General features: G+C 36.5%; 1 protein-coding gene across 1 annotated transcript in view; it reads left to right on the top strand.

Annotated features, from left to right (window-relative positions):
• The window catches only part of SNW1 (SNW domain containing 1), a 30,672-nt gene that overhangs the window by 1,168 nt on the left and 3,834 nt on the right, over positions 1–25,670 (top strand). Inside the window, exons 2-11 of the mRNA XM_057731529.1 lie at positions 3,198–3,351; positions 6,828–6,989; positions 14,259–14,354; positions 14,447–14,553; positions 15,488–15,592; positions 17,351–17,420; positions 18,114–18,179; positions 20,799–20,915; positions 21,850–21,991; positions 25,084–25,180. Coding sequence (XP_057587512.1) covers positions 3,198–3,351; positions 6,828–6,989; positions 14,259–14,354; positions 14,447–14,553; positions 15,488–15,592; positions 17,351–17,420; positions 18,114–18,179; positions 20,799–20,915; positions 21,850–21,991; positions 25,084–25,180 — 1,116 coding nt within the window. The remainder of the gene's footprint in view (positions 1–3,197; positions 3,352–6,827; positions 6,990–14,258; positions 14,355–14,446; positions 14,554–15,487; positions 15,593–17,350; positions 17,421–18,113; positions 18,180–20,798; positions 20,916–21,849; positions 21,992–25,083; positions 25,181–25,670) is intronic.

The raw sequence follows: 25,670 nt of genomic DNA, 5'->3' as shown, positions 1-25,670 counted from the left end.
CAAAAAGAATTAGATGGAGTGAGCTGAATGAACTGGAGCGTTTTCTTTAATAAATATCGCTGCTAGAGAACATTTGAGTGAGTGCCCTCCGGGTGGGAGGCAGTTGTGACAAAGGCTAGTAGAGTTACGAGGAAAAGCTTTGTGGAAAAGATGAGATTTGAAAAGGGCACAAAGGAGAAATACCAGAGATATTGTGAGTACTGTGTGCTTAATTGCAGTGGCAGGGACTTCCCTGGTGGTCCAGTCGTTAAGACTGCGCTTCCAATGCAGGGAACATGGGTTCCATCCCTGATTGGGGAACTAGGATTACAGATGCCACCAAAAAAAAAAAAAAAATCCTTAAAATTGCAGTGGCAGAATGCAGTCTTTAAATAGCTTGTCTTGGGGACTTACATAGCTTTCTGATTTTGCTGAGTTTTAGCTGATTTGTTTTCTAGAAATGGTCTTAAGTTTCCAGGTGAAGTGTTATTATCTCTAAGATCTAGCAGGGATTCTTCACAGCAGGGACTTGACCTACAGATGTGCTACAATCCTGGTGTCACAAGTGATTGTTACTAACTAGAGATTTAAAGTCCTACTGATTTAACTTTCTAAAGTGGTATTTAAGGTTATGTATCTAATAATATCACTTACATTTAATTTGGTTTCTTTAGTAAAGAGGAAAGAATAGACTAAGATGTCTCCACAGTGGCACTGTTGACATTTTGGACTAGATAATTCATTCTTGTATGGGGCTGTCCTGCACATATTAAGATGTTTCGCAGCATCTTTAGCCTCTACCCACTGGATGTCAGTGGCACCCCCACCCCCCTTCCACCCCCTACCTCCCAAGTCTAACAATCAAAATGTCTCCAGACATTGTCAAATATTTACATTGTAGATATTTTGCCCCCAGTTGAGAAAGACTGAGGTAGACTTTCTTCTGCTGTCTTTCGCAACCCATCCCCACCATAGGAGTATACCTTATGGGAATTTCATCCTTTACAGGGAACAACAAAATTAAGACCCTCTGGAAGGCTAGGGTGTGTTCTCATCATAATCCAGGCCAGATTACTTGTTTACAGGATTGTCCAAACTACTTTGGCAGGCTTGCCTGCCTTTTGATCATTTTAGTGACTAGTTCTTCCAGCAGAAGGTAAAGAGAAATGAAACATAAGTAATTATTTTCACTTCTTTGTTACTGTGTTTGTATCCCTCCTATGTGTTGAGTATACATGGATTACTGAAAACAACTGTGGTTTAAGACCAAAATGTTGGACTCCATCCATCCATTCATTCAGTTAGTAAATCACATGTGTTGAAAGTCTACTATGTGTCAGACTAGTGTTGGTTTTACAGTATTGAATTAGTCAAGCAAACTTCTTATCCTCACAGAGTTCACAGTCTAGGGAAGACAGACTGTAGGAGTAAACAAATCAGTAATGCAAGTTCAGATAGTAAGTACTAGGAATAAAATACAGATAAAGGAATAGAGAGTGACTCAAAAAAAGTGTGGGGTGGAATGCTGTTTTGGACAAGGTGACAGCTGTAGGGAGGGGTGATTGAGCAGGGACATGAATACTAAGAAGCAAGCACTAAAAAATCTGGGGAAGAGTTTTCTTAATAAGTAAATAATACTTAATGGCAGTGGGAAAGCAAATGTAAAGATGCTGAGATGGCTTGTTTAAAGAAAGGCAGTAAGGTTGTAGTGACATAAAAATGATGAGTGCAAAGGGAAGAGTGAATATATTTCTCTTGCTAACATTTAAGTAGGCCCTGCTGTGAGTTAGCTAGACAGTGCCTGAAGAGTTAGGAATAAAAAACAGAAGGCGTTGATTCCTGCCCTCAAGTTGCCCACAGTCTAATGAGAGAAAGAAAGGTAAATGAATAGATGATTGCAATACATAAGATGGATGCTGTAATAATGGTACACAGAGGGTCTTGTGAGAACATGGGTGGGGGGCAACTAACCCAAACTTGGGGAATTGGGGAACAGCTCCAAATAATCAAATATTTATGGAACACATACTGAATGGTATTTAGACACTGTGCCAAGTGGTTCATGGGTGTTCTTGTTTAATACTTACAACAGCTCTATGAGGTAGGTAATCTTTTGGTCTGTCATTATAGATGAGAAAACTGAGGTTCAGAGAGGTAAGCAACTAACCCAGGTTAGTGAGTGGCATAGGTAGGATTTGAACTCTTGAGTTCTTAGCCATCACATTACCTGACCAGCCAGACTGAATTAGATCCCTCTGACATGTGCTGTCCTAACACTCTATACGTTTTCTTATCACTTAGCAAGTGGATTACTATGGATTTGTGTGATTTTGATTGTCTCTCTCCCCTGCAAGGCTCAGTTGTCTTCTCAGTTCATTGTCTCATCGCCCACCTAGCACAGTGCCTGCACCCCAACGACTAATAAATATTTTTGAGTAAATAAACTCTACTGCTCATTCAAATATTCTTACTGGCCAAGAATCACAAGGGAACCTTAACTTTTCCTTAAATATATTATTCATTTACTAGAATCCTTGTGTGGTACTTTGGGGTATCCCTGTAAAACATTTATCATACTTAAAAGTTAAGAATGGTTTAGTAGAAAGGCTGCTTTGACTAAAGAATACCAAATTACATCTTTAGAATTTCTGCTTTGAATCTTTGACCTCTTAAACTTTAAATTGCATTCTAAACTAGATACTTTGAGAAAACGCACTTAAATATGCAACTCGTGTTTTCTTTTTTTATCCATCTCTTTTTAGTGCTATTTTTTTTTGTATTGATGCTAAAATAGTTAAAAGTAGGAAGCATACAAGTAAAATACTTAAAAATGAGTATAAGAATAGTAAAGACACTAAGAAAACCATATACTAGAGAGTTGACTCCATGGTAATTGAGAAAATTTGCTTGCTTGTTACAAGAAAAGAAAGGTGGAAGCATAAAAATTCAATGGTTTATTATGTGAAATATCTGTTAACTTTTTATTCTGGGCACCATTTGCTTGCGTCCTGATCATATGTTTTTACTGTATCTCTCTGAGTACTTATTTCTTTCAGGTGTAATAAAATGACTGATATTTAATCCTGCCATAAATCATCAGAAAGTTTGCTCTTTTGCTCCAAGGAAAAGGCATTACAGGAAAATAGTGTCTGATGGCCAAATTGCAATAATCAAATGTAAGAGTTTTTAAAATTCTGACTTTATTATCTTTGCTGTAGCTTTTTACCTGCACCTACTCAGCTGTCTCAGGACCAGCTTGAAGCTGAAGAAAAGGCAAGATCCCAGAGATCACGACAGACCTCGCTGGTCTCCTCCCGAAGAGAACCTCCCCCATACGGGTACCGGAAAGGGTGGATACCTCGGTTATTAGAGGTAAATAATTGGGCTGAAATTTATTATAGCACCTTTGTAAAATAAACTTAAGCCCTAGAACTTTTGCATATGAATGTCAATATGATAGAAATTCTGGTTGTGAGCTCTCAAGACATACTTCCCTCAGAAGATTGAGCTTTTTCTTCTTGCTTATTCTCACTGCTTTGTGGTCACTGGAGAAGTGTACCAATTTATGTCTCCTCTTATGTCAACCTGTTACTCCTGGACAGAAGAAACTAACATACCCTTCATGAGTTGGGGATTATAACATATGGAAAATAATGGGAAAGTAAGAGGAAAAAATGAAAGAATGGTTTCATGTTCAGGTGTCTTTCCCTCCCTCTTCCCTATGGGCAAAATTCCACATCACCCTGAAGAAACAATTTTCCTCCAGGGAAGACTCCCACAGCATTTCCTTCACTGATTTCTTTCCTGTTAAGTATAGTGGATAGAACACTGACAAGGAGTTTTTTTTTAATTAACTGTTTTGCGTTATAGCTGTGTTCCTTATTAGTTGTGTGACCCTGAACAGATCCTAAGCTCTCTTCATCTGTTTTCTTTATCTTCAATTTGAGAATGTTAATATATGCCTAGTATACAGAATAGATAAATTGGGGGGAAGGTATAAGAGACAGAATTTGATGGAGAAGGAGGAATCTGAAACAATCTTTTTATATCTCTAGCTTGTTCCCAAAGAACAAACTTTTTTGGCAGCACCTATTCTCCTAATTATTCAGGATCTTGTACATCAGTTCAATGCATATTCCTTTGCCTAATTCCAGGGCAGACTGCCCATGCTTGGTGACCCTTTTTTTTAATCTAGGGAGAAATGCAGACATTTGAGACTTGCCTCCTCAAGGCTGTTTCCTGTTTCTTCTCCAGCTCCCTGTGTTCATTCTGATTCCTGCAGATTTTCCTCCTCCACTTTCCAAGGGATATACCTGCCCTATTAAAAATCTCTGTGCCCGTACCCAATTGTTTTCATTTTATCACTTTGTTATGCTCTGTCTTTACATGGTTATAATTTTACTTTACAAATGGGAAGGGGGGGATGTCCTTAGCTTTTTTTCATATGCTTCCAAGTGGTAATCATAGTTAACTAAGTATTCATTGGATTGAAACATGTTGCTTAGCACCTATAAGAAGGCAACTGTATTCTCAGCCTCTCTCTCCCTGCCTCCCAAACTCTTTGTACAGCTGAGAAGAGGACCATCCAACTAAAGAAATCATGTCTTCTCCTAACATATTCCCTGGTGGTTTTTTTGTTTGGTTGATTTTTACTCAGCTATCCTCTCTAGTCCTTATTAATTGTAGCATGTGAAGGCCAGTCTTACGACACTTATGAAGGGATGTTTATGGTTGTTGCTTTTGTTTTCACTGATTTTGTGAGAAGCAGAGCAAAATAAAAGATCATCAAGGAGGATGTAATGCCGTCTTATCTGTGGCAAAAAGGTAGTACTTGCCATTATCTAATAGAAGAATTGACTGTCTTTTCAGGGATTATAGATACTATACATTTGGCCTCTCAATAGATGAGAGTGAGGGTGGCAGGCATCATTTTACATACAACAGAAATCTCATCCTTACTTGCATTTCAGCATCAGGATATTCAGGTACTATTAGCTTTTAAAATCTTACTTGACTGTCAAAGGTTGCATGTATCCTGGTGGAGCAGAACAGTTTATTTGCAAGTCAAACCGAAATGGCCAGCTAATAGAAACACTGTGAATGCTTCTTGAGGAGAGTGAATGTTCTGTGGAAGAAAGCATTTTGTTCTAGTTTTTAAAGTAAAAGCTATGATTTTCTGGCAAGCTTAATAACCACATAATGCCACATCTACAGCCCTGAAGTGCTTCTTATAGTTGAAGAACTCTAGTGAATTTGAGTACAGGTCACATTGAAGGCATGGGTACAGGTAGGACCTTTCTTGGGAACGCTTTCACTGTTTTCTGCCTAATTTACAAGAAAACGTTTCCTTCAGCTTTATTGTTTGTTTTTTAAAATGTCAAACCTTTCTTTAGGAAGTAAGCATGTTGAACCTAGAAATCATGTATCCAGGATCTAATGGAATATTTCTTGAAGGAGGAGGTCATATAAAAGTGGCTATTTTCATAATTTTTTTTCATCAAACCCCCTCTAAATGACTAATTTTAATATATGTTTTCGCTCATTTCTTAGTGAAATGATTTGCCTTCTTTCAAGCCAAAGTATTTCAGTTTAGTAGAAAATTTAAAGACTTTTGGTGTCAAAGGATCTGGATTCAGGTCCTTGTAGTTATCCGTGAGACCTTGGAAAAATCACTTTTAACTTTCCTAAACTTGAATTTTTTCTATCTTAAAATATGAGGTGTTGAAGAACTACAAGAATTAGATGAAAATATATGAGTGGATTATATTTTGTAAATTTTAGTAAAGTACTAAGCAAATATTATTAAATTTAACAATTATTTAAATTATGTTTAATATTCATATGTTAATTTGATAATATACCTTTTTTGTAATATTAAACTTCATTGATAGACTTAGCTTGTTCTACTTTAGAAGTCTTAATTCTGTCTTCAAAATAATTGTATATAATCATCATTAGAAGTGTGGTAAACTCATTTCTGGGTCCTTCCTATTTATATGCTTATATGGAACACTGAATAAATAGTATCATGTTAAAATCTGAAGAAGTATAATTCTTTACATTTCTTTTTTTTTTTCCTTTTTTTTCTTTTTTCGGTTGTACCGTGTGGCTTGTGGGATCTCAGTTCCCTGACCAGGGACTGACCCTGGGCCATGCTGGTGAAAGCCCAGAATCCTTATTACTAGGCCACCAAGGAATGCCCTAATTCTTTACATTTTTGCTCAACTATAGCTTGACCTGCCCTTCACTAAGAAAATTATGTATGCTGAAATGAAAAATCTTTTCCTTATGCTAAACATTTTGTTTAATTTCTTCCTGCCATGTACATAAAATCCAGATCCTTGTCATGGTCTAGAAGCCCTTTCATGATCTGGTGTTTGTCTACTCATGCAGACTTACCACCTGTATGTCTGCTCCTCTGCCCTCAATAAGCTACAGCCCCACTGGACACTCATTTCCTAGAACATGCTAAGCTCATTCTTGCCGCAGGGCCTTCACACTTGCTGCCTAGAAAATGCTTCCCTCGGATCTTCCCATGACTGATTCTCATCATTCAGGCTTTAACTCATGTTACCTCTTCACAAAGGTCATCCCAACCACAGTATCGAAAATAGCCCCTCTTCCCAGTCCCTTTATTGCTTTCAAGGCATTTATCACAAGCCCCAAATTATGCTTTTTATATCTTTGCCCACTAAAATGTACGCTTCATAAGATCAGAAACCTGTTTTGTTTACTGTCATTTCTCTAGCATCTAGCATAATAGGGGCTCAATAGTTATTTGTTGAATGAGTGAATGTATCTTAAATCTCAAACTAGTATTAAATATTCTGTTTCTTTTTCATATATAGGATTTTGGAGATGGAGGTGCTTTTCCAGAGATCCATGTGGCCCAGTATCCCCTGGATATGGGACGAAAGAAAAAAATGTCAAATGCACTGGCCATTCAGGTAGATGCTGAAGGAAAAATTAAGTATGATGCCATTGCTCGACAAGGACAGTCAAAAGACAAGGTAACCCTCTCACTGATTTTTTTTTCCCCATTGATAAATATTTTGCAAGGAGTTTTTTTTAATTGTGTGAGAATGATAAATCTCTGGCCATTTAGTTTATGTTAAAAGTAACAGTGACATACTTAGGCTAACTGAGGATGACTTCATAACAATATGAACAGTATATGACTTCATAACAGCAATGACTTTTTCCTTTGAAATTCCCCAAATTGATGATAACTTACATATACTTAGGGTTTTTATGTACTGTGTTTGTTTTACATTTTAAAAACAATTCTTTTTTTTCTCCCAGTTTTATTGAGATAATTGACGTACAGCTCTTTATATTGAAAACAATTTTATAGTACTTTTTCAAATACTAGCAAATTTTTAAAAATCTACAATCCTAGCACCCTAAAAAAATTAGTTTTGTCTGCAGTCTCTTCTATTTCTCTTCCATGTACTTACAAAGTACATAGATACTTAATTATTTTAGTGGTTCATTTGAATAGAATTAATCATATAAACTTCTTTCTCCCTTGATTAAGTACAGAACTTACACTTGCTAGTTTTAGGATGGGCCTGCTTATTACAAAGTAATCCAAAAACCAAAAATGAAATTTACTTAAAATAATCTCATCACAGAGCAGCCATCCTCAGAGCCAAGGAACTGTTTTTAAGACCTAGTTTTTTTTCCTTGTAAATAAATACTCCAAATAGAGGTAAAAGATCTCTTTAGAGAACCTTCAGTACCTGTCCTTTGCTGCTGCTCTCTCTCCCAAATGTTTTCGTTTTACCCTCTAAGACAGCACTAATGATAAACCATCCTTTGCTCCTCCATCATGGCTGCTAGTTTTGGGGGAAAACAGATACGCAGTCATGCAAATTTTTATCTCAGGTTTCAACTGGGCTCCTTTGGTGTTCCTCCAAGCTTAACTCCTACTCCTCTCCATCCCCTCTCAGTTTCACAAGTGACTCCCCATCTATTTGCAGATGAGACTGTTGGAAGAAAATTGTCGGCTTTCTTTATCCTGCACTTGTCTTTTTGTCTTAACTGTTCCTTTTGTCTCTATAACAAATCTTTTCTGCTGTCTAAACCTAACCTTCCCAAGTGTATTCTGGTGTATCCTGGATCTTGTCCCTTCCCCTTTCGTTTGTAACCTCACCTTTACATATATTCCCACTTTATATATATATACACACACGTATACACACAAACGTACACATCTTTTTTTACATGAATGAGATTTTAATTCTCATAGCTCCCATAGATGCCTTTTTTTTTTTTTTACTTAATATGTTTTGAAGATTTTCATTAAGAAAAATCTATGTAGATTTTCATGGTGTGCTTGTGCTCTAATTTTTTTTTAAGCATTAATGGTTTCCAATTTTTTAGTTTTGAAACAGTGCTTTATTCAAGATCCATATGTAAACATCTTTTTGCACATGAGTATTTGTATAAATAAATTCTTAGTAGTGTATATATTTGGTCAAAGGATATTCACATTTCAGATGTGACACATAATGCCAGTATGTTCTCTAAAAAGCCTTCACTTGACAATCATTGCATTCTTTTGTGTTTCCCTCAGACCCTCCATCTGTTAGTCACCATGATTTATCTTATTTCCTTAACATTTCTCAGGTATAGTCCCTTCTCTGCTACTTAGTTCAGACACTTATTTTTTATTGCTTGATTTACTGCAGCAGAATCTGAACTCATCTCCTTGGCATTTGTCTTGCCTGCCTGAAAAAGCAGTCCTTCATGTTTTTCTGTTTCTCTCTCTCTCCCCCACATAAACACAAGTGTGCACGCTTAAAATCTTTCCATAGCCGTTAGGATTAGAACCAGCCAAGCACCTTATGGCACTCTTGGCCTCTTGCTTACCTTTTTAGCCTAGCATCAACTTTCATGACCAGAATACTGAAATCCAAAAATAAAAAGTCCAGTTTTAGCCATTCTGTTTATTTTCAATACAAAATAATCACCATTGCAGGTGTTTGTTAAAGAAGAGGAAACTTTCAGGCATTCCCTGTAAATATCTGCTAAGAGGAACTTCTTGCAGCTCCCCTGTGATGGCCCATCCTGTCTTACCTTGGGAGCTTCCCCTTGGTGCCCTCATGTGCTGGAGAAAGCCCTCTCCCTATTTTCTCTGGGTAAATTCTATTGCTTTCAAATAGCTCTTCACTATTCTAGGATATTCTCCCTGATCCTTCCTGGCTAGGTGGATATCCTTCCTCCCTGTCCCCTGTGTTTACTGTATAGTAGCAGTCATCACCTTTTGTTGTAATTATCTATTCACTAATAATGTTCTATGTCACTTGACTGTAAGCTCCTTGAGTACAGAGATTATATCTTTTTATTTTCCTTTTTTGGCACATAACTTAGTGCCTTACAGCTTGACACATAGGCATTCAGAAGTGTTTGTTGGAGGTATTATAGCAGTATTTATTGGATAACAGAAAACCGCTTTTCCTGAAGCCACTAAGGAAGCACAGTCCACTCCTGCAAAAGGAAAAATAGGTGCCTATACATACAGGGCGTATACTGGAAATTTACCCTGTGCCATGAAGGCCTTCACTTGCCTTTGTTTTGGTACATATCTCCTTTTGCATAATAACTATGCTTTATTGGTATGTGCTACCTCTCCTCTCATTTATTAGGAAAAAGCAACATTTTAGGACAATAATTGGACATTGACAGGTTGTGTAATTTTGAATGAAATACAGTTTTAGCCCATTTTACATGTATATTGGTGATTCTTTTGTATTGAAAGTAGAGTAGGAATGTTAAAACTGAACTGTTTATTTTTAGATTTCAGTATTCTGGCTACATAAGGTCTCTAAAGTATTGTTCATTATACATGTTTGTCTATAATGCAGCCACTGGAAATGAACCCTAGACTAGTAGTTTATAGGAGTACCACTCTCAGGTTCATACTAACCCTAACTCTAATGGGGAAGCTATACATGTGTAGGGGTGGGGGGTATATAGGAAATCTCTTTACAACCTCTTAATTTTGCTGTGAACCTGAGACAGCTCTGAAAACTGCTTCCAAAACTGCTTTAAAAAATAATAATAAATAACCACAATGAAGATTTTAAAAAAAAAGAGTACAGCATTCAATGAGTTGAGAAGAAAGATACTGAATAGAGTGACTACCTGGAATATTCTAACATTGTTTATGATGAATATGTTTCCTTGCTGGACTTTATACCCTTACACAAATTTGAATTCCTTACACAAATTTAATTAATGTGTTCTTAAATTTTTTTTAAAGTGGGTGGATTAATACATGAAGTTTTTTAATGCATTTAGTAATTCAACATTATGCGCTGGCATTTGGAGGAGGAGAACACTTCTTGATTGTTTGGGACTGTCTTGAGCATTGTATGTTTAACATAACTGGCACTACCTATTAAATGCCGGTAGTGCCCCCATCTGCACCCCTGTCGTTGTTTTAACCAAGAACACCTCACATATTTTCAAAGGCCCTGGGAGGGGAGTTGGAGGTATTAGCATTGCCTGTGTTAAAACCACTGATTTTCCTGTTTTAGAAGTAGGAATTGGCTGCTAAGTGTACAAAATGAGACTTTAAAAGGATTCATTATCATTCAGAATGCTGATATGCAGGGTCCTTGACATAGGATGAAAATGGTTTATTGGATTATTGAATTTGCACTATATTGCAGTGGTTTCTAATTTGTATCAGAGGGATCTGATATTCTTCAGAAACCACGGACTTCTCACTGAAATATTAATAGCGAAAGAGTAAGAATGGAAAATGCTAGCCATAGGTATAAGAAGTGAACAAGGCAAGGTTCCAAGGGATAATATTCTAGGGCAAGTCTAAGGCCATTTATCTCTCTAAATATAAGTACTGTGTACAAGACTTAATAGTAATACAAAATTGGAAAGGAGAAAAAAAATTTAAATAAATCTCAATAGAACTAAATGCTTTTTTTTTTTTCCCGCAATTTTGACTTCACTCATAAATTTTGAAATAAAAAGTCTGGTGTTTACATTTTTCCATCTGAAATAGTTACATAGGAAATGTTACATACATTATATTACCTAAAAGAATGCCTTCAACTCTCCTCCCCACAAAAAAAAACTCCAAACAACTTTAACCCCAAGATAAATTGTATGTTATTGCCTTGTTCATATGATTTCACAAACTATATATGCCTGAAGATAGCATTTTCTTTCTACCTCTGAAGTGGTAGATATTTTGACAAGCTTATCCTTTTAGTCAGTCCAGTCCTTTGCCAGTTTTCAGTAATTAAAAAATTCTGTTTCACAGATGAGTTATTACTTTATCTTGTTCACAAAGCTCATTTGTGCTCCTGATACCTCGAAAGTATATTGTATTTTTCAGATAATCCTCCCCAGCCCCTTTGCCTCCTGAGATATACTGAGTTTCTTCAGCACATTTGCTTCTCAGGCAATAAAAATTGGGGGTTTTATAGTTAATTACCATGGAGGAATCTTGCTCTTCAAATGTCCTTCACTCAGCTTTGTGAGATGCTAGAATCTTATTGATGCTCATTTAAAGGGTTATTAACTTTGGAATACCCAAATAAGAAGCAGCAAATGACTCTTGTATGCTAAATTAGTATTGAGACTTTTTGTTGAGCATGTATGACTACCAGGGAGCCATTTACTTAGAATCCCTTCCTGTAGTGATTGCTGTGTAAAAGTAATTAACTCTTCATAGTCTTGGTATTATTTTCTAGAGATTGTTATATAACTTTTAATTCTTATGGTATAGATTTTTCCATCCTGAAAAGAAGTAAGACTTTTGAGGTCAGTTACTAGCTATGTGATCTTAATGCACTGAGCCTTGCTTTCTCACTAGAGTGAGCTTTAGAGTCCCTTCCAAAATGAACACTCTAAATAAGTCAGAGAGAGAAAAGCAAAAACCATATGCTAACACATATATATGGAATCCAAAAAAATGGTACCGATGAACCTAGTGGCAGAGCAAAAATAAAGACCCAGATGTAGAGAATGGACTTGAGGACACGGGGAGGTGGGAGAAGGGGAAGCTGGGACGAAGTGAGATATATTGACATATATACACTACCAAATGTAAAATGGATGGCTAGTGGGAAGCGGCTGCATAGCGCAGGGAGAGAAACTTGGTGCTTGGTGATGACCTAGAGGGGTGGGATAGAGAGTGGGAGGGAAACTCAAGAGGGAGGGGATATGGGGATATATACAGCTGATTCACTTTGTTGTACAGCAGAAACTAACACAACATTGTAAAGCAACTGTACTCCAATAAAGATCTGAAAACAAACAAACAAACAAAAATGAACACTGAGAGGATGGTGACCCTAGTAGCTCTCATGTTGATAGACATGTTTTGTGGTAAATTATCTACACTTTTTATCTGATCCCTTTTCTCTTTCGTGAGAAAAACAAGCTCGAGATTTCGATCTATAGTCATGATACAGTTTTTCCAGGAAATCAACAGCTTATATAGAACATTGTGCGGGCCCAGTATGTACCTTTAGCATAGACTAGAGCATCTCTGAAAGTCATACATTTATTCATTTGTACAAAAACTATTGACTAAATGCCTCCTGTGGACCAGGCATTGTTATAAGCAGTGGAGATACTTTAATGAATAAGAGATTCCTCATCAGTAATATACGTATAATCATCATGCACCCCTCATAGGGTTGATATGAAAGTTAAGTTAGTTTATATATATATAAAGAAAAAGAACAGTGGCACAAAATAAATGCTTAATAAATGTTAGCTATTATAATTATTATTGTTAGTACTTTAATAGGGAAGACAGATAAAGATTTAAAATAGATAATAATTTCATACTGTGAGCAGTGCTTTGAAAATAGTAAACACAGTTCTGTGACACTGAATGATTCAGTGGGGAGGGGTTGCTTCTTTAGTGAGGGTAGTCATAGGAGGCCTCAACCTTGCATGCATGACCTTTGAACCAAGACTCAGGTTGAGAACCTCCTTGGAGAACTGGGAGCAATACTGTATAAAGTCCCAGAATTGGGGGAAAGCAAGTTGTGTTCAACAGACAGAAGAGTCCATATGACTGAAGCATAATGAATGAAGGAGCTCAAGGTACAGGGGAAGATTGAAGCTTGTAGGCAAAGCCAGGTCAGGTCATATAGGCTATTATGGTTTTTAGCTCTGTTGTTTGGAGTGAGAAATTAGCAATAGCATGCATTTGCTTTAAGCTATTTTAAGGAATGTCATTTTAGAATGCAATTATTGATATGACTGACTTACAGGACTTCCCTGTTAGGGTCCAGTGGTTGAGACTCCACGCTTCCAAGGCAGGGGGCGCAAGTTCCACCCCTGGTCAGGAAACTAAGATCCCACATGGCACGCAGCACCGCCAGGGGTGGGGAAAAAAAAGACCTTGACTTACAGTAGTAAACATTTTCTTCTGCAGAAAATTTTTAAAGATCTCAAGTGCCCAGGAATTTGGTTTTCTTTCATATTTATAAGTTGTCCTTTCTCTTTGTGTGTCAAAGAATTCCTAACTCAAGCAGCAAAACCTAGAATGCTGCTTATTTGTTAAATTTCTAGTACCTCTATTTTTCTCTAAAATTTGCCATGTAAGTTTTTATAGAAATACTCAAGAGGTATAGATGGACATGAAAGTCAGTAATACTCTGTTTGGCAGAGACTTGCCAATCAGATAACAGTCCCTAAATTTGGATAATGAGTGTAAAATAAGGTGTTTGTATAGAATCTTTTTTTTCATTGAAGGAAGTGTTCTGGCTTTTTTGACCATGGCATATATGTTCATTTTCTTAGTTTATGAATAGAGTTGATGCCATAAAAGGCAAACATAAGTAGGGTGAGGTCAGTGAAATTTTTTAGGCCCACTGAATTTGGATATTATTCAGTAACCTGACTTAAATTTCAGTGAGCTTGTAATCCAAGATAGTGGTGCTATAGGCGATTTATATCATCATTAATTTCAAGTCCTAGTGAGCCTCAAAAATAGGGATCACTGATGCATAAGATTTTGTTGGCACAGTTTATTTGGATACTGACTTGATTAGAAGATCTCAAATAATTTAAATGCATGAGGTCAGAGGAAAATTATTAACTTTTATAGCCAGGGCAGCAATTTGTGTATATATTTTAAGCTTCCTTGGTTTTAAAATCTGAAAGACAAAATCTGTGTCCTAAATTTATAAGTGTGCTGAGAGGACATTTTGACTTCTAAAATGACTTAATGAGGTTGCTTCTCTTCATTCTTTGCTTTTCTTAAGCCTGCTTGTGTTTGAACACTTTAGGTCATTTATAGCAAGTACACTGACCTGGTTCCCAAGGAAGTCATGAATGCGGATGACCCAGACCTGCAGAGACCTGATGAGGAAGCCATTAAAGAGGTAACTTAGAATTGATATATGTAATTATTCTAGATGACTGTTTACATCTTTATTAACTTTCCAGCCACTCAATGTCGTGTTTCTTATTTCAGATAACAGAAAAGACAAGGGTAGCCTTAGAAAAATCTGTATCGCAGAAGGTTGCTGCAGCCATGCCAGTCCGAGCAGCTGATAAACTGGCTCCTGCTCAGTATATCCGGTATGAGTCATGCCTGGAGGTTTTAGTTTCATGTTGGAAGTGATTGGAGTTGGGGGTCCTGGTATTCTTTCACTATCTTTAGTCACAATTGTAAATGCAATTTTTTGAATAATGACTTGAAGCCTGTTGACTCTTCATGCAGACAGTTGAAAGCAGAATTTTTAAAAATATCTGCTTTTAAGATATTAGCTATCATGCTATTTTGAAAACATGTTTTTTGTTTTTGGAAATTAACTATTACATAGAGTCATGATGCATACCACAGTGATTATAGTTTTCCATTTTTATATAATATGTATGTAATAGCTATATAATAATATATTGGAAATATTATATGATACAGTACTATTATAATTATTTAATATAAGTATACTATAAATAATAATATATTCACATCATTTATATAATAATAGCTATCCTTATAATACTTCTAAATTTTGAGGGATTTCACTCAACTAAATATGTGAAAAGATGATTCACATATAGATATTAAGGGAAAATTCAGAGCTGGTAGGGCTGCTGCCATTATCCTTTCTGTTTTATAGCCTATAATTAATCAAAAACTACTAACTGTAAGTTGCTTGCTGAGGATATTTTGGGGCATTTTTCTTCAAATGCAGACTTACCAAATCAGTGCTATTTTCTAGACCTCTTATCTATGAAATTGAACACTGTGCCTTCCCTGGTTCAAAATGGACTGTGATGGATTGTTTGCAAACTAATACAACTATAGTTTACATTTTGCTTATAACTCACAGTTGCTGTTAGTTCTCATCTCTGTTGCTCTCTGCTCTGCCTAAATATTGTTGCAGTTTTCCATTAATACTTTGTGATGGAAATTGACAAGGTAATCCAGCTTAGGATTGTAATAGAAGAAAAATACCTATTGAAAACTTGAATTAGTTACATCTTTAGTTTCACTTACATTCTTCAGATACACACCATCTCAACAAGGAGTGGCTTTCAACTCTGGAGCTAAACAGAGAGTTATTCGGATGGTGGAAATGCAGAAAGATCCAATGGAGCCTCCAAGGTTCAAGTAAGTAGGTAGTTTCATGAGAAGGAACCACTATTCTTAAAAAAGATGAAAGGAGGAAAATGTCCATCAACACGTAGATGGATAAACAAATTGTGGTACATCTATACGTGGAATGCTATTGAGCAATAAAAAGGAATAAACTTTAATACGTGCAGTAACATGAGTGAATCTCAAAATAAGTATGCTGATTGAAAGAACCCAGACAAAAACAAGTACGTGCTGTATGAGTCCTTTTATATATAACTCTAGAAAATGCAAACTGATCTATGATGACAGGAGGTAGATCAGTGGTTGCCTGCAGAGAAGGAGGGAGTATGGCTAGGCGATGAGAGGAAAAAGAGGGATAGGCAGAGGGGCATGCAGAGACTTTTGGAAGTGATGGGTATGTTCACTGTTTTGATTGTGACGATGGTTTCACAGGTATTTACTTGTGTCATAAGTTAATCAGATTGTATACTTTTTAGTTAATTGTACATTAGTTATACCTAAATAAAGCTGTTTTTTAAGAAGGCAAAAATATGTTACTCAACAAAATGATGATAATATTGTGGAGGTGAAGTGGGTAGTGATGATGACAGAGTTGGCTGTTTTAATAATTGTTGAAGCTGAGTGGTTGTGATGAGAAAAACAACTTTTGAGAAAAACAACTTTTTTTTTTCCTGATTAGCCTAGGCATTTTTCAGTATGATAACCCTACTCACACCTAGAGACTGAACATTTAGATTTGGGCTTGCATTTAGGATGCCGGTCATAAGTTCCCACTTTTCCTTTCCCAGGGAACCTTTTAAAATATAATTGGCCCTTCCTATCTGCAGGTTCTATATTCGTGGATTCAACCAACCTCGGATCAAAAATATTCAGGAGGGATTTTCCTGGAGGTCTAGTGTTTCCACTGCAGGGGGTATGGGCTCAATCCCTGGTCAGGGAACTAAGATCCCAAATGCCCGGTGGCATGGCCAAAAGAATAATAATTAGAAAAAAAAAATCAAGAAAAAAAATTCCAGAAAGTTCTCAAAAGCAAAACTTTCTTTGCCACACCCACCACAACTATTTATATAACATTTACATTGTATTAAGTATTATAAGTAACCTATAAATGATTTAAAGTATATGGGAGGATGTGTGTAGGTTATATACAAATACCACACCATTTTGTATAAGGGACTTGAGTGTTCACAGCTCTTGGTATCCTTGGGTGTCCAGGAACCAATCCTCCTCAGATACCAAGGAAGGGATGACTATAACCAGGAAAAGTTAGTATCCGCTGCTCCAACTACCTTGTGAGTAATAGGTATTGCTACCCTGCTCTCTGTCTCCTGCTCATTTGTGGCCTAGGACAGAAGATTGTCCTTCTAGTTCTTTCCCCACCCCCTACTCCTCACTTCTGGCATCTGTAAGTAATAATAAACCTTGTGACTCTACTTTCTTTTGTGGGTGTATTAAAACTGCACCTTTAATTGAAACAACCCAGTGGGTTTCACTTCCCCAGAGTGGGAGCTTGGATGCTGAGAGAGCTATCTACAGACCCCATATGGGTGGCTTGTGCCCCTTATTCAGCAGGTCATAATCTCCACGTTCTTAATTGAATACATCAGTTCTAGCCTCTCAATGCATTGTGATATAATAGATGGATATTTGTTATACCTCTCTGTTTTTGTATCTGAAGCTTTACATAATAAGAAATGAGAGGAGACTTGACATATTAACTAAAAAAGAAAAATGTATATCACTCTGGTTGTGCTTTGCTCTGTCCTTCAGGATTAATAAGAAAATTCCCCGGGGACCACCTTCTCCTCCTGCACCTGTCATGCATTCTCCTAGCCGAAAGGTAATCTTTTCTCTAGTCTAAAATCTTTTTGTACTCTTGATTACTAATTTTTTAAATAACCTCCCATAGAATAAAGTCTAGAGGCCTGTAAAGTTACATTTCACCACACTTTTTGATTCTTTAATTTGTTTTTCAAGATCAAATAGGGACCCACTCAAGACTATAACATGTAGTTCCAAAGTGCCTATGAGAATGTATGTAAAATGTTAGCTTTTAGTTTTATTATTATTAATCTAACCGCTGCTTTTAATGGAATGAAAAGGGTCTGCTATTTGACAAGAAGGATGTTATCTTAGTTATAGGAAGTAAGTACCTGGGATCATTAGGTCTGTGATTGATAGTCCAAGTGGCTTTTTTTAGATATATTTTATTACCCAACTAAAAGAACAAGTTTTCATCTGAAAGAATTCACATCAGTTTAAATAGGTAAAAATACTAACTAGCATTTATAACTGTCAAAAATAATTTATAGATTATCTTCCATTTTTTATATTAAAGTTATTACTAGAATCCATGATATGGGAACATAGTATATAGTGCCACCAAACAAATGGAATTAGGACCTTTGACTAAATCCGTCCATATGTCAGTGTATATTGAGATGTCTTTGAAGAGAAAGATTGCACTTAGGTTTTTAGCTAGATAGACTATAAATCTAAAAATGTCTCTTCTTCCTCTCTTTTCTCAATTTAGATGACCGTGAAGGAACAACAAGAGTGGAAGATTCCTCCCTGTATTTCAAACTGGAAAAATGCGAAGGTAATTAACTTGTCATAAAATCAGTCTCTTGGTATTAGAACCTCCTGGAAAACACCAAGGAAGGACCTTCAGCCTTTAGTTGAAACCTCAGCATCTCATTTAGCTGAAGATTTTCAGGAAGGAACACCAAACTTATGTGACTTTTCTCTTTTTATTTTAGTGTAATAAAAATGTTAGTATGCCACGCACATGAATACCATGTAGATTCTCCTACTAAATTGTAGTTATCGGAAGTACATAAAGAAGGAATGGGTAAAAAAAACAAACAACCCAATCCAAAAATGGGCAGAAGACCTAAATAGGCATTTCTCCAAAAAAGACATACAGATGGCCAAGAGGCACATGAAAAGCTGCTCAACATCACTAATTGTTAGAGAAATGCAAATCAAAACGACAATGAGGTATCACCTCACACTGGTTCGAATGGGCATCATCAGAAAATCGACAAACAGTAAATGCTGGAGAGGGTGTGGAGAAAAGGGAATGCTCTTGCACTGCTGGTGGGAATGTAAATTGATACAGCCACTATGGAGAACAGTATGGAGGTTCCTTGCAAAACTAAAAATAGAACTACTGTATGACCCAGCAATCCCACTGCTGGGCATATACCCAGAGAACACCATAATTCAAAAAGACATATGCACTCCAGGGTTCCTTGCAGCACTATTTACAATAGCCAGGACATGGAAGCAGCCTAAATGTCCATCAACAGATGAATGGATAAAGAAGATGTGGTACATAGATACAATGGAATATTACTCAGCTGTAAAAGCAATGAAACTGGGACATTTGTAGAGACATGAATGGACCTAGAGACTACCATACAGAGTGAAGTGAGTCAGAAAGAGAAAAACAAATATCGTATATTAACACATATATATGGACTACAGAAAAATGGTACAAATCAACCAGTTTGCAAGGCAGAAATAGAGACACAGATGTAGAGAACAAACATTTGGACACCAAGTGGGGAAAGCAGGGAGGGTTGGGGGCAGGGAATGAATTGGGAGATTGGAATACCAAATTGTACACTCTAAATATATGCAGTTAGCTTTCAGCGACTGCGAAGCCGGGGAGGCCCCCGCCAGAAGAAGGACGTCGGATCCCATTGTCCTCCCGGCCTTGCGACCCTCCCCTGAGTCCCCTCAATAAAGCGGCTTGATCTCAAAAAAAAAAAAAAAAAAAAAAAAAAAAAATATATATATATATATATATATATGCAGTTAATTGTAAAAAAATAAAAAATAAAAAAGGAATGAGTAAAATAAAGTAACATATCAATGAAAGATAGTATTGTTTAGAAAACTCAAATTTATATCTAAAATTCTTTCTGAAAGGATTTAAATCAATTTAAATAATCATATGACAAAACAGTAAATGTTTGCACCTATTCATTGCTTCAATTTTTTAATTACTTGTTTCTGTTTATAACAATGCATGCATAAACTATTTAAATCCTGGGTATCTACTAATCACCAAAGCTTCCAGGAGTCATGAAGAATCTGTAAAATAATGTGGAATAAATTTCCTAATCACTATTTCCTCTTTTCTCCCAAATAGTATTTCATGATTCTGCTTTTGATGGGTGAAGAAGGCCACTTTAACCCATGGTTTAAATATAAATTATTCCTTAAAGGAAGTTAGGGAATTCTCCGGTGGTCCAGTGGTTAATATTGTGCTTTCACTTGCAAGGGCCTGAGTTCAATTGCTGGTCCGAGAATTAAGATCCCACAAGCTGTGCAGCACAGCCAAAAAAAAAAAGAAGTTATACACTCATACTGAAACAAAAAGATTGTTGGGTGGTCTGGTTTGGATTGATTAATATGTATGTTACTATGAGGTATCTTGAGCTGACTGTGTAGCACTTCCTTTTATTAGGAATAAAGACCATGGACTAGAGGTCAGTATTTGGGACTCTTGTCAGAAATCTGGAAAAACAAGGCTAAGCCTGAAAGTTACATGAATGTTCAAGCATATTCCTTGAGTTGTTGAAATAGGATGCAAAATTTCAAAACACAGAATCTTAGTTGTCTAGCAAACTTTATCTTTTTTCCATTTACTAAAACAGGGTTCTAAGAATCTGACAAGTCATGAAAGTAGTACAGCAGATTAAGCTACCTATAGACGCTATGATTTTAGTGATTCGTTCTACCTGCATATGATTGTTACATTTACTTGATGAACAATTATTTAGCTATTTGATAGTGATTTCCTTTTATTATAATCCACAATCTTAACATGAGAATCTGTTTTCCCAGAGCTTGCACTCTGAAATCATACTGCCCAAGTTTAAATCCTAGCTCATCTGTTTATTAACTGTATGACCCTGGGGACATTACCTAAGCTCTCTACCTCAGTATCCTTATCTGTGAAGTGGAAATAATGATGTTACTAGTCTTATTGAATTGTTGTGAAGGTTAAATGAGGCATGGAAGTAAAGTGCTTCAACAGTCTTACACACAAAGCACTCTGTTAGCTCCTGCTATTGCTTAATTGAGAAGAAAAATGTAAGGAAAGAGAACTTTAAATGATTGTCAAAATGGACATATATAAATCTAGTTTTAAAGACTCTGTTGTCACTCTTTTGTGACCAGTGTTTTCTCTCTGCCTTCATGCAAGGGTTATACAATTCCATTAGATAAACGTCTGGCTGCAGATGGAAGAGGACTGCAGACAGTTCACATCAATGAAAATTTTGCAAAACTGGCTGAAGCCCTGTACATTGCTGATCGAAAGGTTGGTCTGTTACAATTAAGTTGTTTAATGCTTGATGATTTGTAAATTCATTGTCAATTACCTAAGATACTGTTATTTTAGCTACATTGCTGAGTGCCTAAAGAGGCTCTCAGCTGTTAGTATGTGTTTCAGAGATGACAGGTGCTGGTTGCAGCTCTGTACCTGGTCTCAGCCTTTGTAGACTCGTACACATACCCCACCACAGGTGATTCAGCTTCCTCACAGCATTCCAGAATAATGGTTCACCAGGCTGATCCCATTTTGGAAAGATTGCCAGCTGCTCTTTTTAGGTTTCATAATTTTTCTCTGTTTTAAATGTAGATGTCTCCCAAAAGGTCAGTATCAGCGAAGGACAAATAAACATTCCGGTGTATTGAATGCAACAGAAAATGGCATTCATAATATTGGCTGTCTGTTGATATTATGATATTAATATGTGTCTTTGAAGTTTACATACATCATGGTGTATGTATAGAACATAGAAGAGCATATCTTCTGTATCACAGTGAGCACCCTTATGGAAATTATCTCTTGCACATCTACACTAAGGCTTTATCTTGAGTTGATCTGATTGATTTTGAAAATATAACTAGTTCCTGATATTGACATTGAAAATTACTTTATTGGAATCTTGTTTAATTTTTTTTTTTAGATTGTTTCTGAGAAAGCATTAGTGAAACACTGACTTACAAGATTGGTTGGGGTCACTATAGTTTCAACCACTAAAACATTTCCCTGAGTGAAAAAGCTGACTTTGCAATGTCATCTAGACAAGTTAACTTTTTGCAGCAAGAATCTTTGTTTTAATCAGCAATAACAGATTCAAATTGTTTATAACTGTTCTTTCAAACCAGAGTTTAATCAGGGAGTTAGATGACAGCTGTAATTCTTTATCCCCGATAGTGTCTTATTTAACATCTGACTTCACTAACAGGCTCGTGAAGCTGTGGAAATGCGTGCTCAAGTAGAGAGAAAGATGGCTCAAAAAGAAAAGGAGAAACATGAAGAGAAACTTAGAGAAATGGCCCAGAAAGCCAGAGAGAGAAGAGCTGGGATCAAAACCCATGTGGAAAAAGGTATGACATACTTATTACTGAATTGAATTTACATTGTAAATAATATGTATCTCATTTTAGAAAATCTCTATTGTTTTTATTGCACACAGAAGCAGCACATACATATAAGTAAAATATAGATATTTCAGAAATAATGTAGAAGTGAAACAGTAATTTCTGCCTTATTAAGCTGGAGCAATAGAAAATAAAGAATGTGTATTTAAATGTGGGCCTCTAATATGCAAGTACACCAGAAGTTTTTAAAGTTCTGAGTAGTGTACTTTTAAAAATCACATATTACTCAAATGATAGGCTTAATTTTCTCTTATTTTAATTTTCTTCAAACTTAAAAAGAGAATTGAGATATCCAACGGAATAATTCAGTTCCCCCACATGATAAACTAATCCACAGTTTTTCTATCTTGTAGGCCTTTAATCATTAAATCTGCCAGTATTTTCTCTCTGGCTTTATTTAGTGGTCTACATTGGTATATTAATTCAGTTAGAGTGAGAAGACCAATTCTTATTCAAGAAAAATAGGAGGGTGGTTTTTCTTTCATTAATAAATCCTAGACTGGTGTAATTATTCATTCAGTTCATATTGAGCACCTCTACTATATGCAAGGTTCTTTTCTAGACACAGAATTTCTACTAGACAGGTAGCGGGTATAGCAGTGAACATTTTAGTGAATGAGGACAGACCAAAAAAAGTTTATCATATAGTATATTAGAAGATAATAGTCGCTATGGGGCTTCCTAGGTGGCGCAGTAGTTAAGAATCCTCCTGCCAATGCCGGGACACAGGTTCGATCCCTGCTCCAGGAAGATCCCACATGCCGCGGAGCAACTAAGCCCGTGCGCCACAACTATTTAGCCTGTGCTTTAGAGCCTGTGAGCCACAACTATTGAGCCCATGTGCTGCAACTACTGAAGCCCACGCGCCTAGAGCCCGTGCTCCGCAACAAGAGAAGCCATAGCAATGAGGAGCCCACACACCACAACGAAGAGTAGCCCCCACTCACCGCAACTAAAGAAAGCCTGCGCACAGCAAAAAAAGACCCAACACAACCAATAAAATAAATTAATTAATTAAAAAAAAAAGATAACAGTCGCTATGGAGAAAAATAAAATAGGAGTATAAAAGTGCCAGAAAGAGAGAATGTTCAGAATCGGCCTCACTTTTGAGATAGGAACATTAGCGCAAAGACTTGAAGGAAGTAAGGAAGTGAGCCATGTGGTATGTGAGGGAGGAGCATCCCAGATAGAGGAACAGCAAGTACAAAGGCCTTGAGTTGGGTGTATACCTGGTGTGTTCAAGGAAAAGCAGGATGCCAGTACGGCTGGATTAGACTGAGAAAGTTAAGTAGTAGGAGATGAGGTATCAGAGTAGTTAGGGCAAAGTGGCCAGATCATGTATGCCTTTTAGTCATTGTAAGAACATAGCTTTTACTTCAGGTAACAAGGGAAGCAATTTGAAGAGTTTTAAGCAGAGTGACATGATCTTGCATGTGTTAGAAGGCTATGCAGTGGTCATTTGGAGAAGCAGGGAAACCATTTGGAAAGCCATTGCCATAATCCAGATGAGAAATAATAATGAGGTGGTGAAAACATGGTCAGATACTGGATGTATTTTGAAAGAGCTGACAAAATTTGCTTATGGATTCGATAGAGGAATGAGAGAAAAGGAGTCAAGGATGACTCCAGAACTTCTGACCTAAACAGTTGAGAAGGATTGAGTTGCCATTTACTAGTATTGGGAAGACTGCAGGGGGAAGAGATTTGGGAGGGAAAGATTAAGAGTTTAGTTGTGGACGTGTTAAGTTTAAAGTGGAGGTGTCAAGCATTATAGGAGTTATAGGAGTCTAGAGTTCAACTGTAGGGAAGTAACTAAGGTTATAAGTAGTAATCTGCTTCCTTGAATCATATATAAATGTCTTAATGAGGCAAGATATAAAAACCTATCTGTTGTAACCTAGCCACTGAAGGTAATTCAAATTAAAACTTCCCTGTATCTAAGTTCTCTAAACTGATTAAAAAGAAAACAAAACCAGACTCATTCCTGAGAAATTAAAAGTTTTAAAAGTATCTTGCCAAATATTAATAAAAGCTAACACTTATTGAGTGCTTATTATGGCAGGCACCACTCTGAGCACTTTACATATATTACCTTATATAATCCTTATAGCAACATTATGCAGTGGTTCTGTTATCAATGTTTTACAGAGGAGATGAAGGCTCAGACAGGTTAAGTAATTGGCACAATTTCACATTGCTATTCTGAAGTAGAAACAGGATTTGAATCTGGACAGTCTGGCTCCAAAGCTCGTGCTCTACACTATATTCCTTCTAAATCTACACTATATCCCTTCAGCCTGGAGAGGATAGAGAAAATGAAGATAGACAACACAATAGATAGAGATCAAGGTGCAACCAGCCCCAATGTACCATGAGCAAAAGGTTCTTTATTCGAAGTCAGTTTTTGAAAATATAAGGATAAACTTTGCATAATTCTTTTTTCCTGACCATTGTATTATGAAAATTTTAAAACACATAGAAAAGTTGAAAGAATTGTAGTATGAACACCCATATCTGCACCACCTAGAGTCTACACTTAACATTTATTTAAAAACAGTTTGTATTGCTAAATTTGCTTTATCACATATCTACCCAGCTCTCTCTCCATCTGTCAATCCACCATACTACTTTGATGAGTTTCAAAGTGAATTAAAGATATCAGTACACTTTGTGCCTAAACACTTTAGCTGCATGCATGATTCTGGAATTCACTTTCAAAAATTAAACCAATACTGTTGGATATGGATACCAAATGGAGAAAGCGGGGAGGGTTGGGGGGGGAATGAATTCGGAGATTGGGATACCAAATTGTACACTCTAAATATATGCTGTTTATTGTTTGTTAACTGTATCTCAATAAAAGTTCTTAAAAGAAAAAAAAAATTAAACCAATACTGTTGGATTTAAATTAACTAAAAGGGCTGAATGTGAGTACAAAAAAATTCATGGATTTTTCTGTCTAAGGCTAAAGAATATTCTCGTTTGAAATATTAATGGGTAATATAATGGAAAAGTAATTTTCAACCGTGTCCACACAGAGGATGGGGAGGCACGTGAGAGGGATGAAATCCGCCATGACAGGCGAAAAGAGAGACAGCATGACCGGAATCTTTCCAGGGCAGCTCCAGATAAGAGGTAGGTACTATTTGAGATAAATACGAATTATGAAGAGTGGCCTTTGTGAACCTTTTAGAGGGGAGGTTTAGTCCACTAAGATGAGTTTTGCTACTCTCTTTCCTCTTCGGGTTGATAACTTAATAACTCAGCACTTATTTTCTTGCACTTAACTGCTTACTCTGTCTTAGAAGAACTGACTGTCTGTGGAAGTTATCTTCTGTTACCTTGTAGAGTCAGCTAGAGGTGAGAATGATGGGGATATAGAAAAGGGTATTCAGATCATGTTTGTGAATAGAAAATAGTGGATATGCCTGTTCTGTCTGTTCTTTTCCTGTTTCAAATGGTGAGACAAATTTATCATGTGCCTGTTCCTCTAGACTGGAAATAAGCTTCTGTACCTTTATTGAGATCCTTTCACATGCAGAGTACTGTATCAAGTAACCATGGGGAAGAAGAGCAGGTTTTGTAAGAAGTGAAAGTCAGCCTCTTTTCATGAGCAGTTTCACTT

This window comes from Hippopotamus amphibius, chromosome 4 (assembly GCF_030028045.1).
Source record: "Hippopotamus amphibius kiboko isolate mHipAmp2 chromosome 4, mHipAmp2.hap2, whole genome shotgun sequence".
In the NCBI taxonomy this organism is placed as follows: Eukaryota; Metazoa; Chordata; class Mammalia; order Artiodactyla; family Hippopotamidae; genus Hippopotamus; species Hippopotamus amphibius.
The sequence above is the reverse complement of the archived record's forward strand: the minus strand, read 5'-3'. Positions and strand labels throughout refer to the sequence as shown.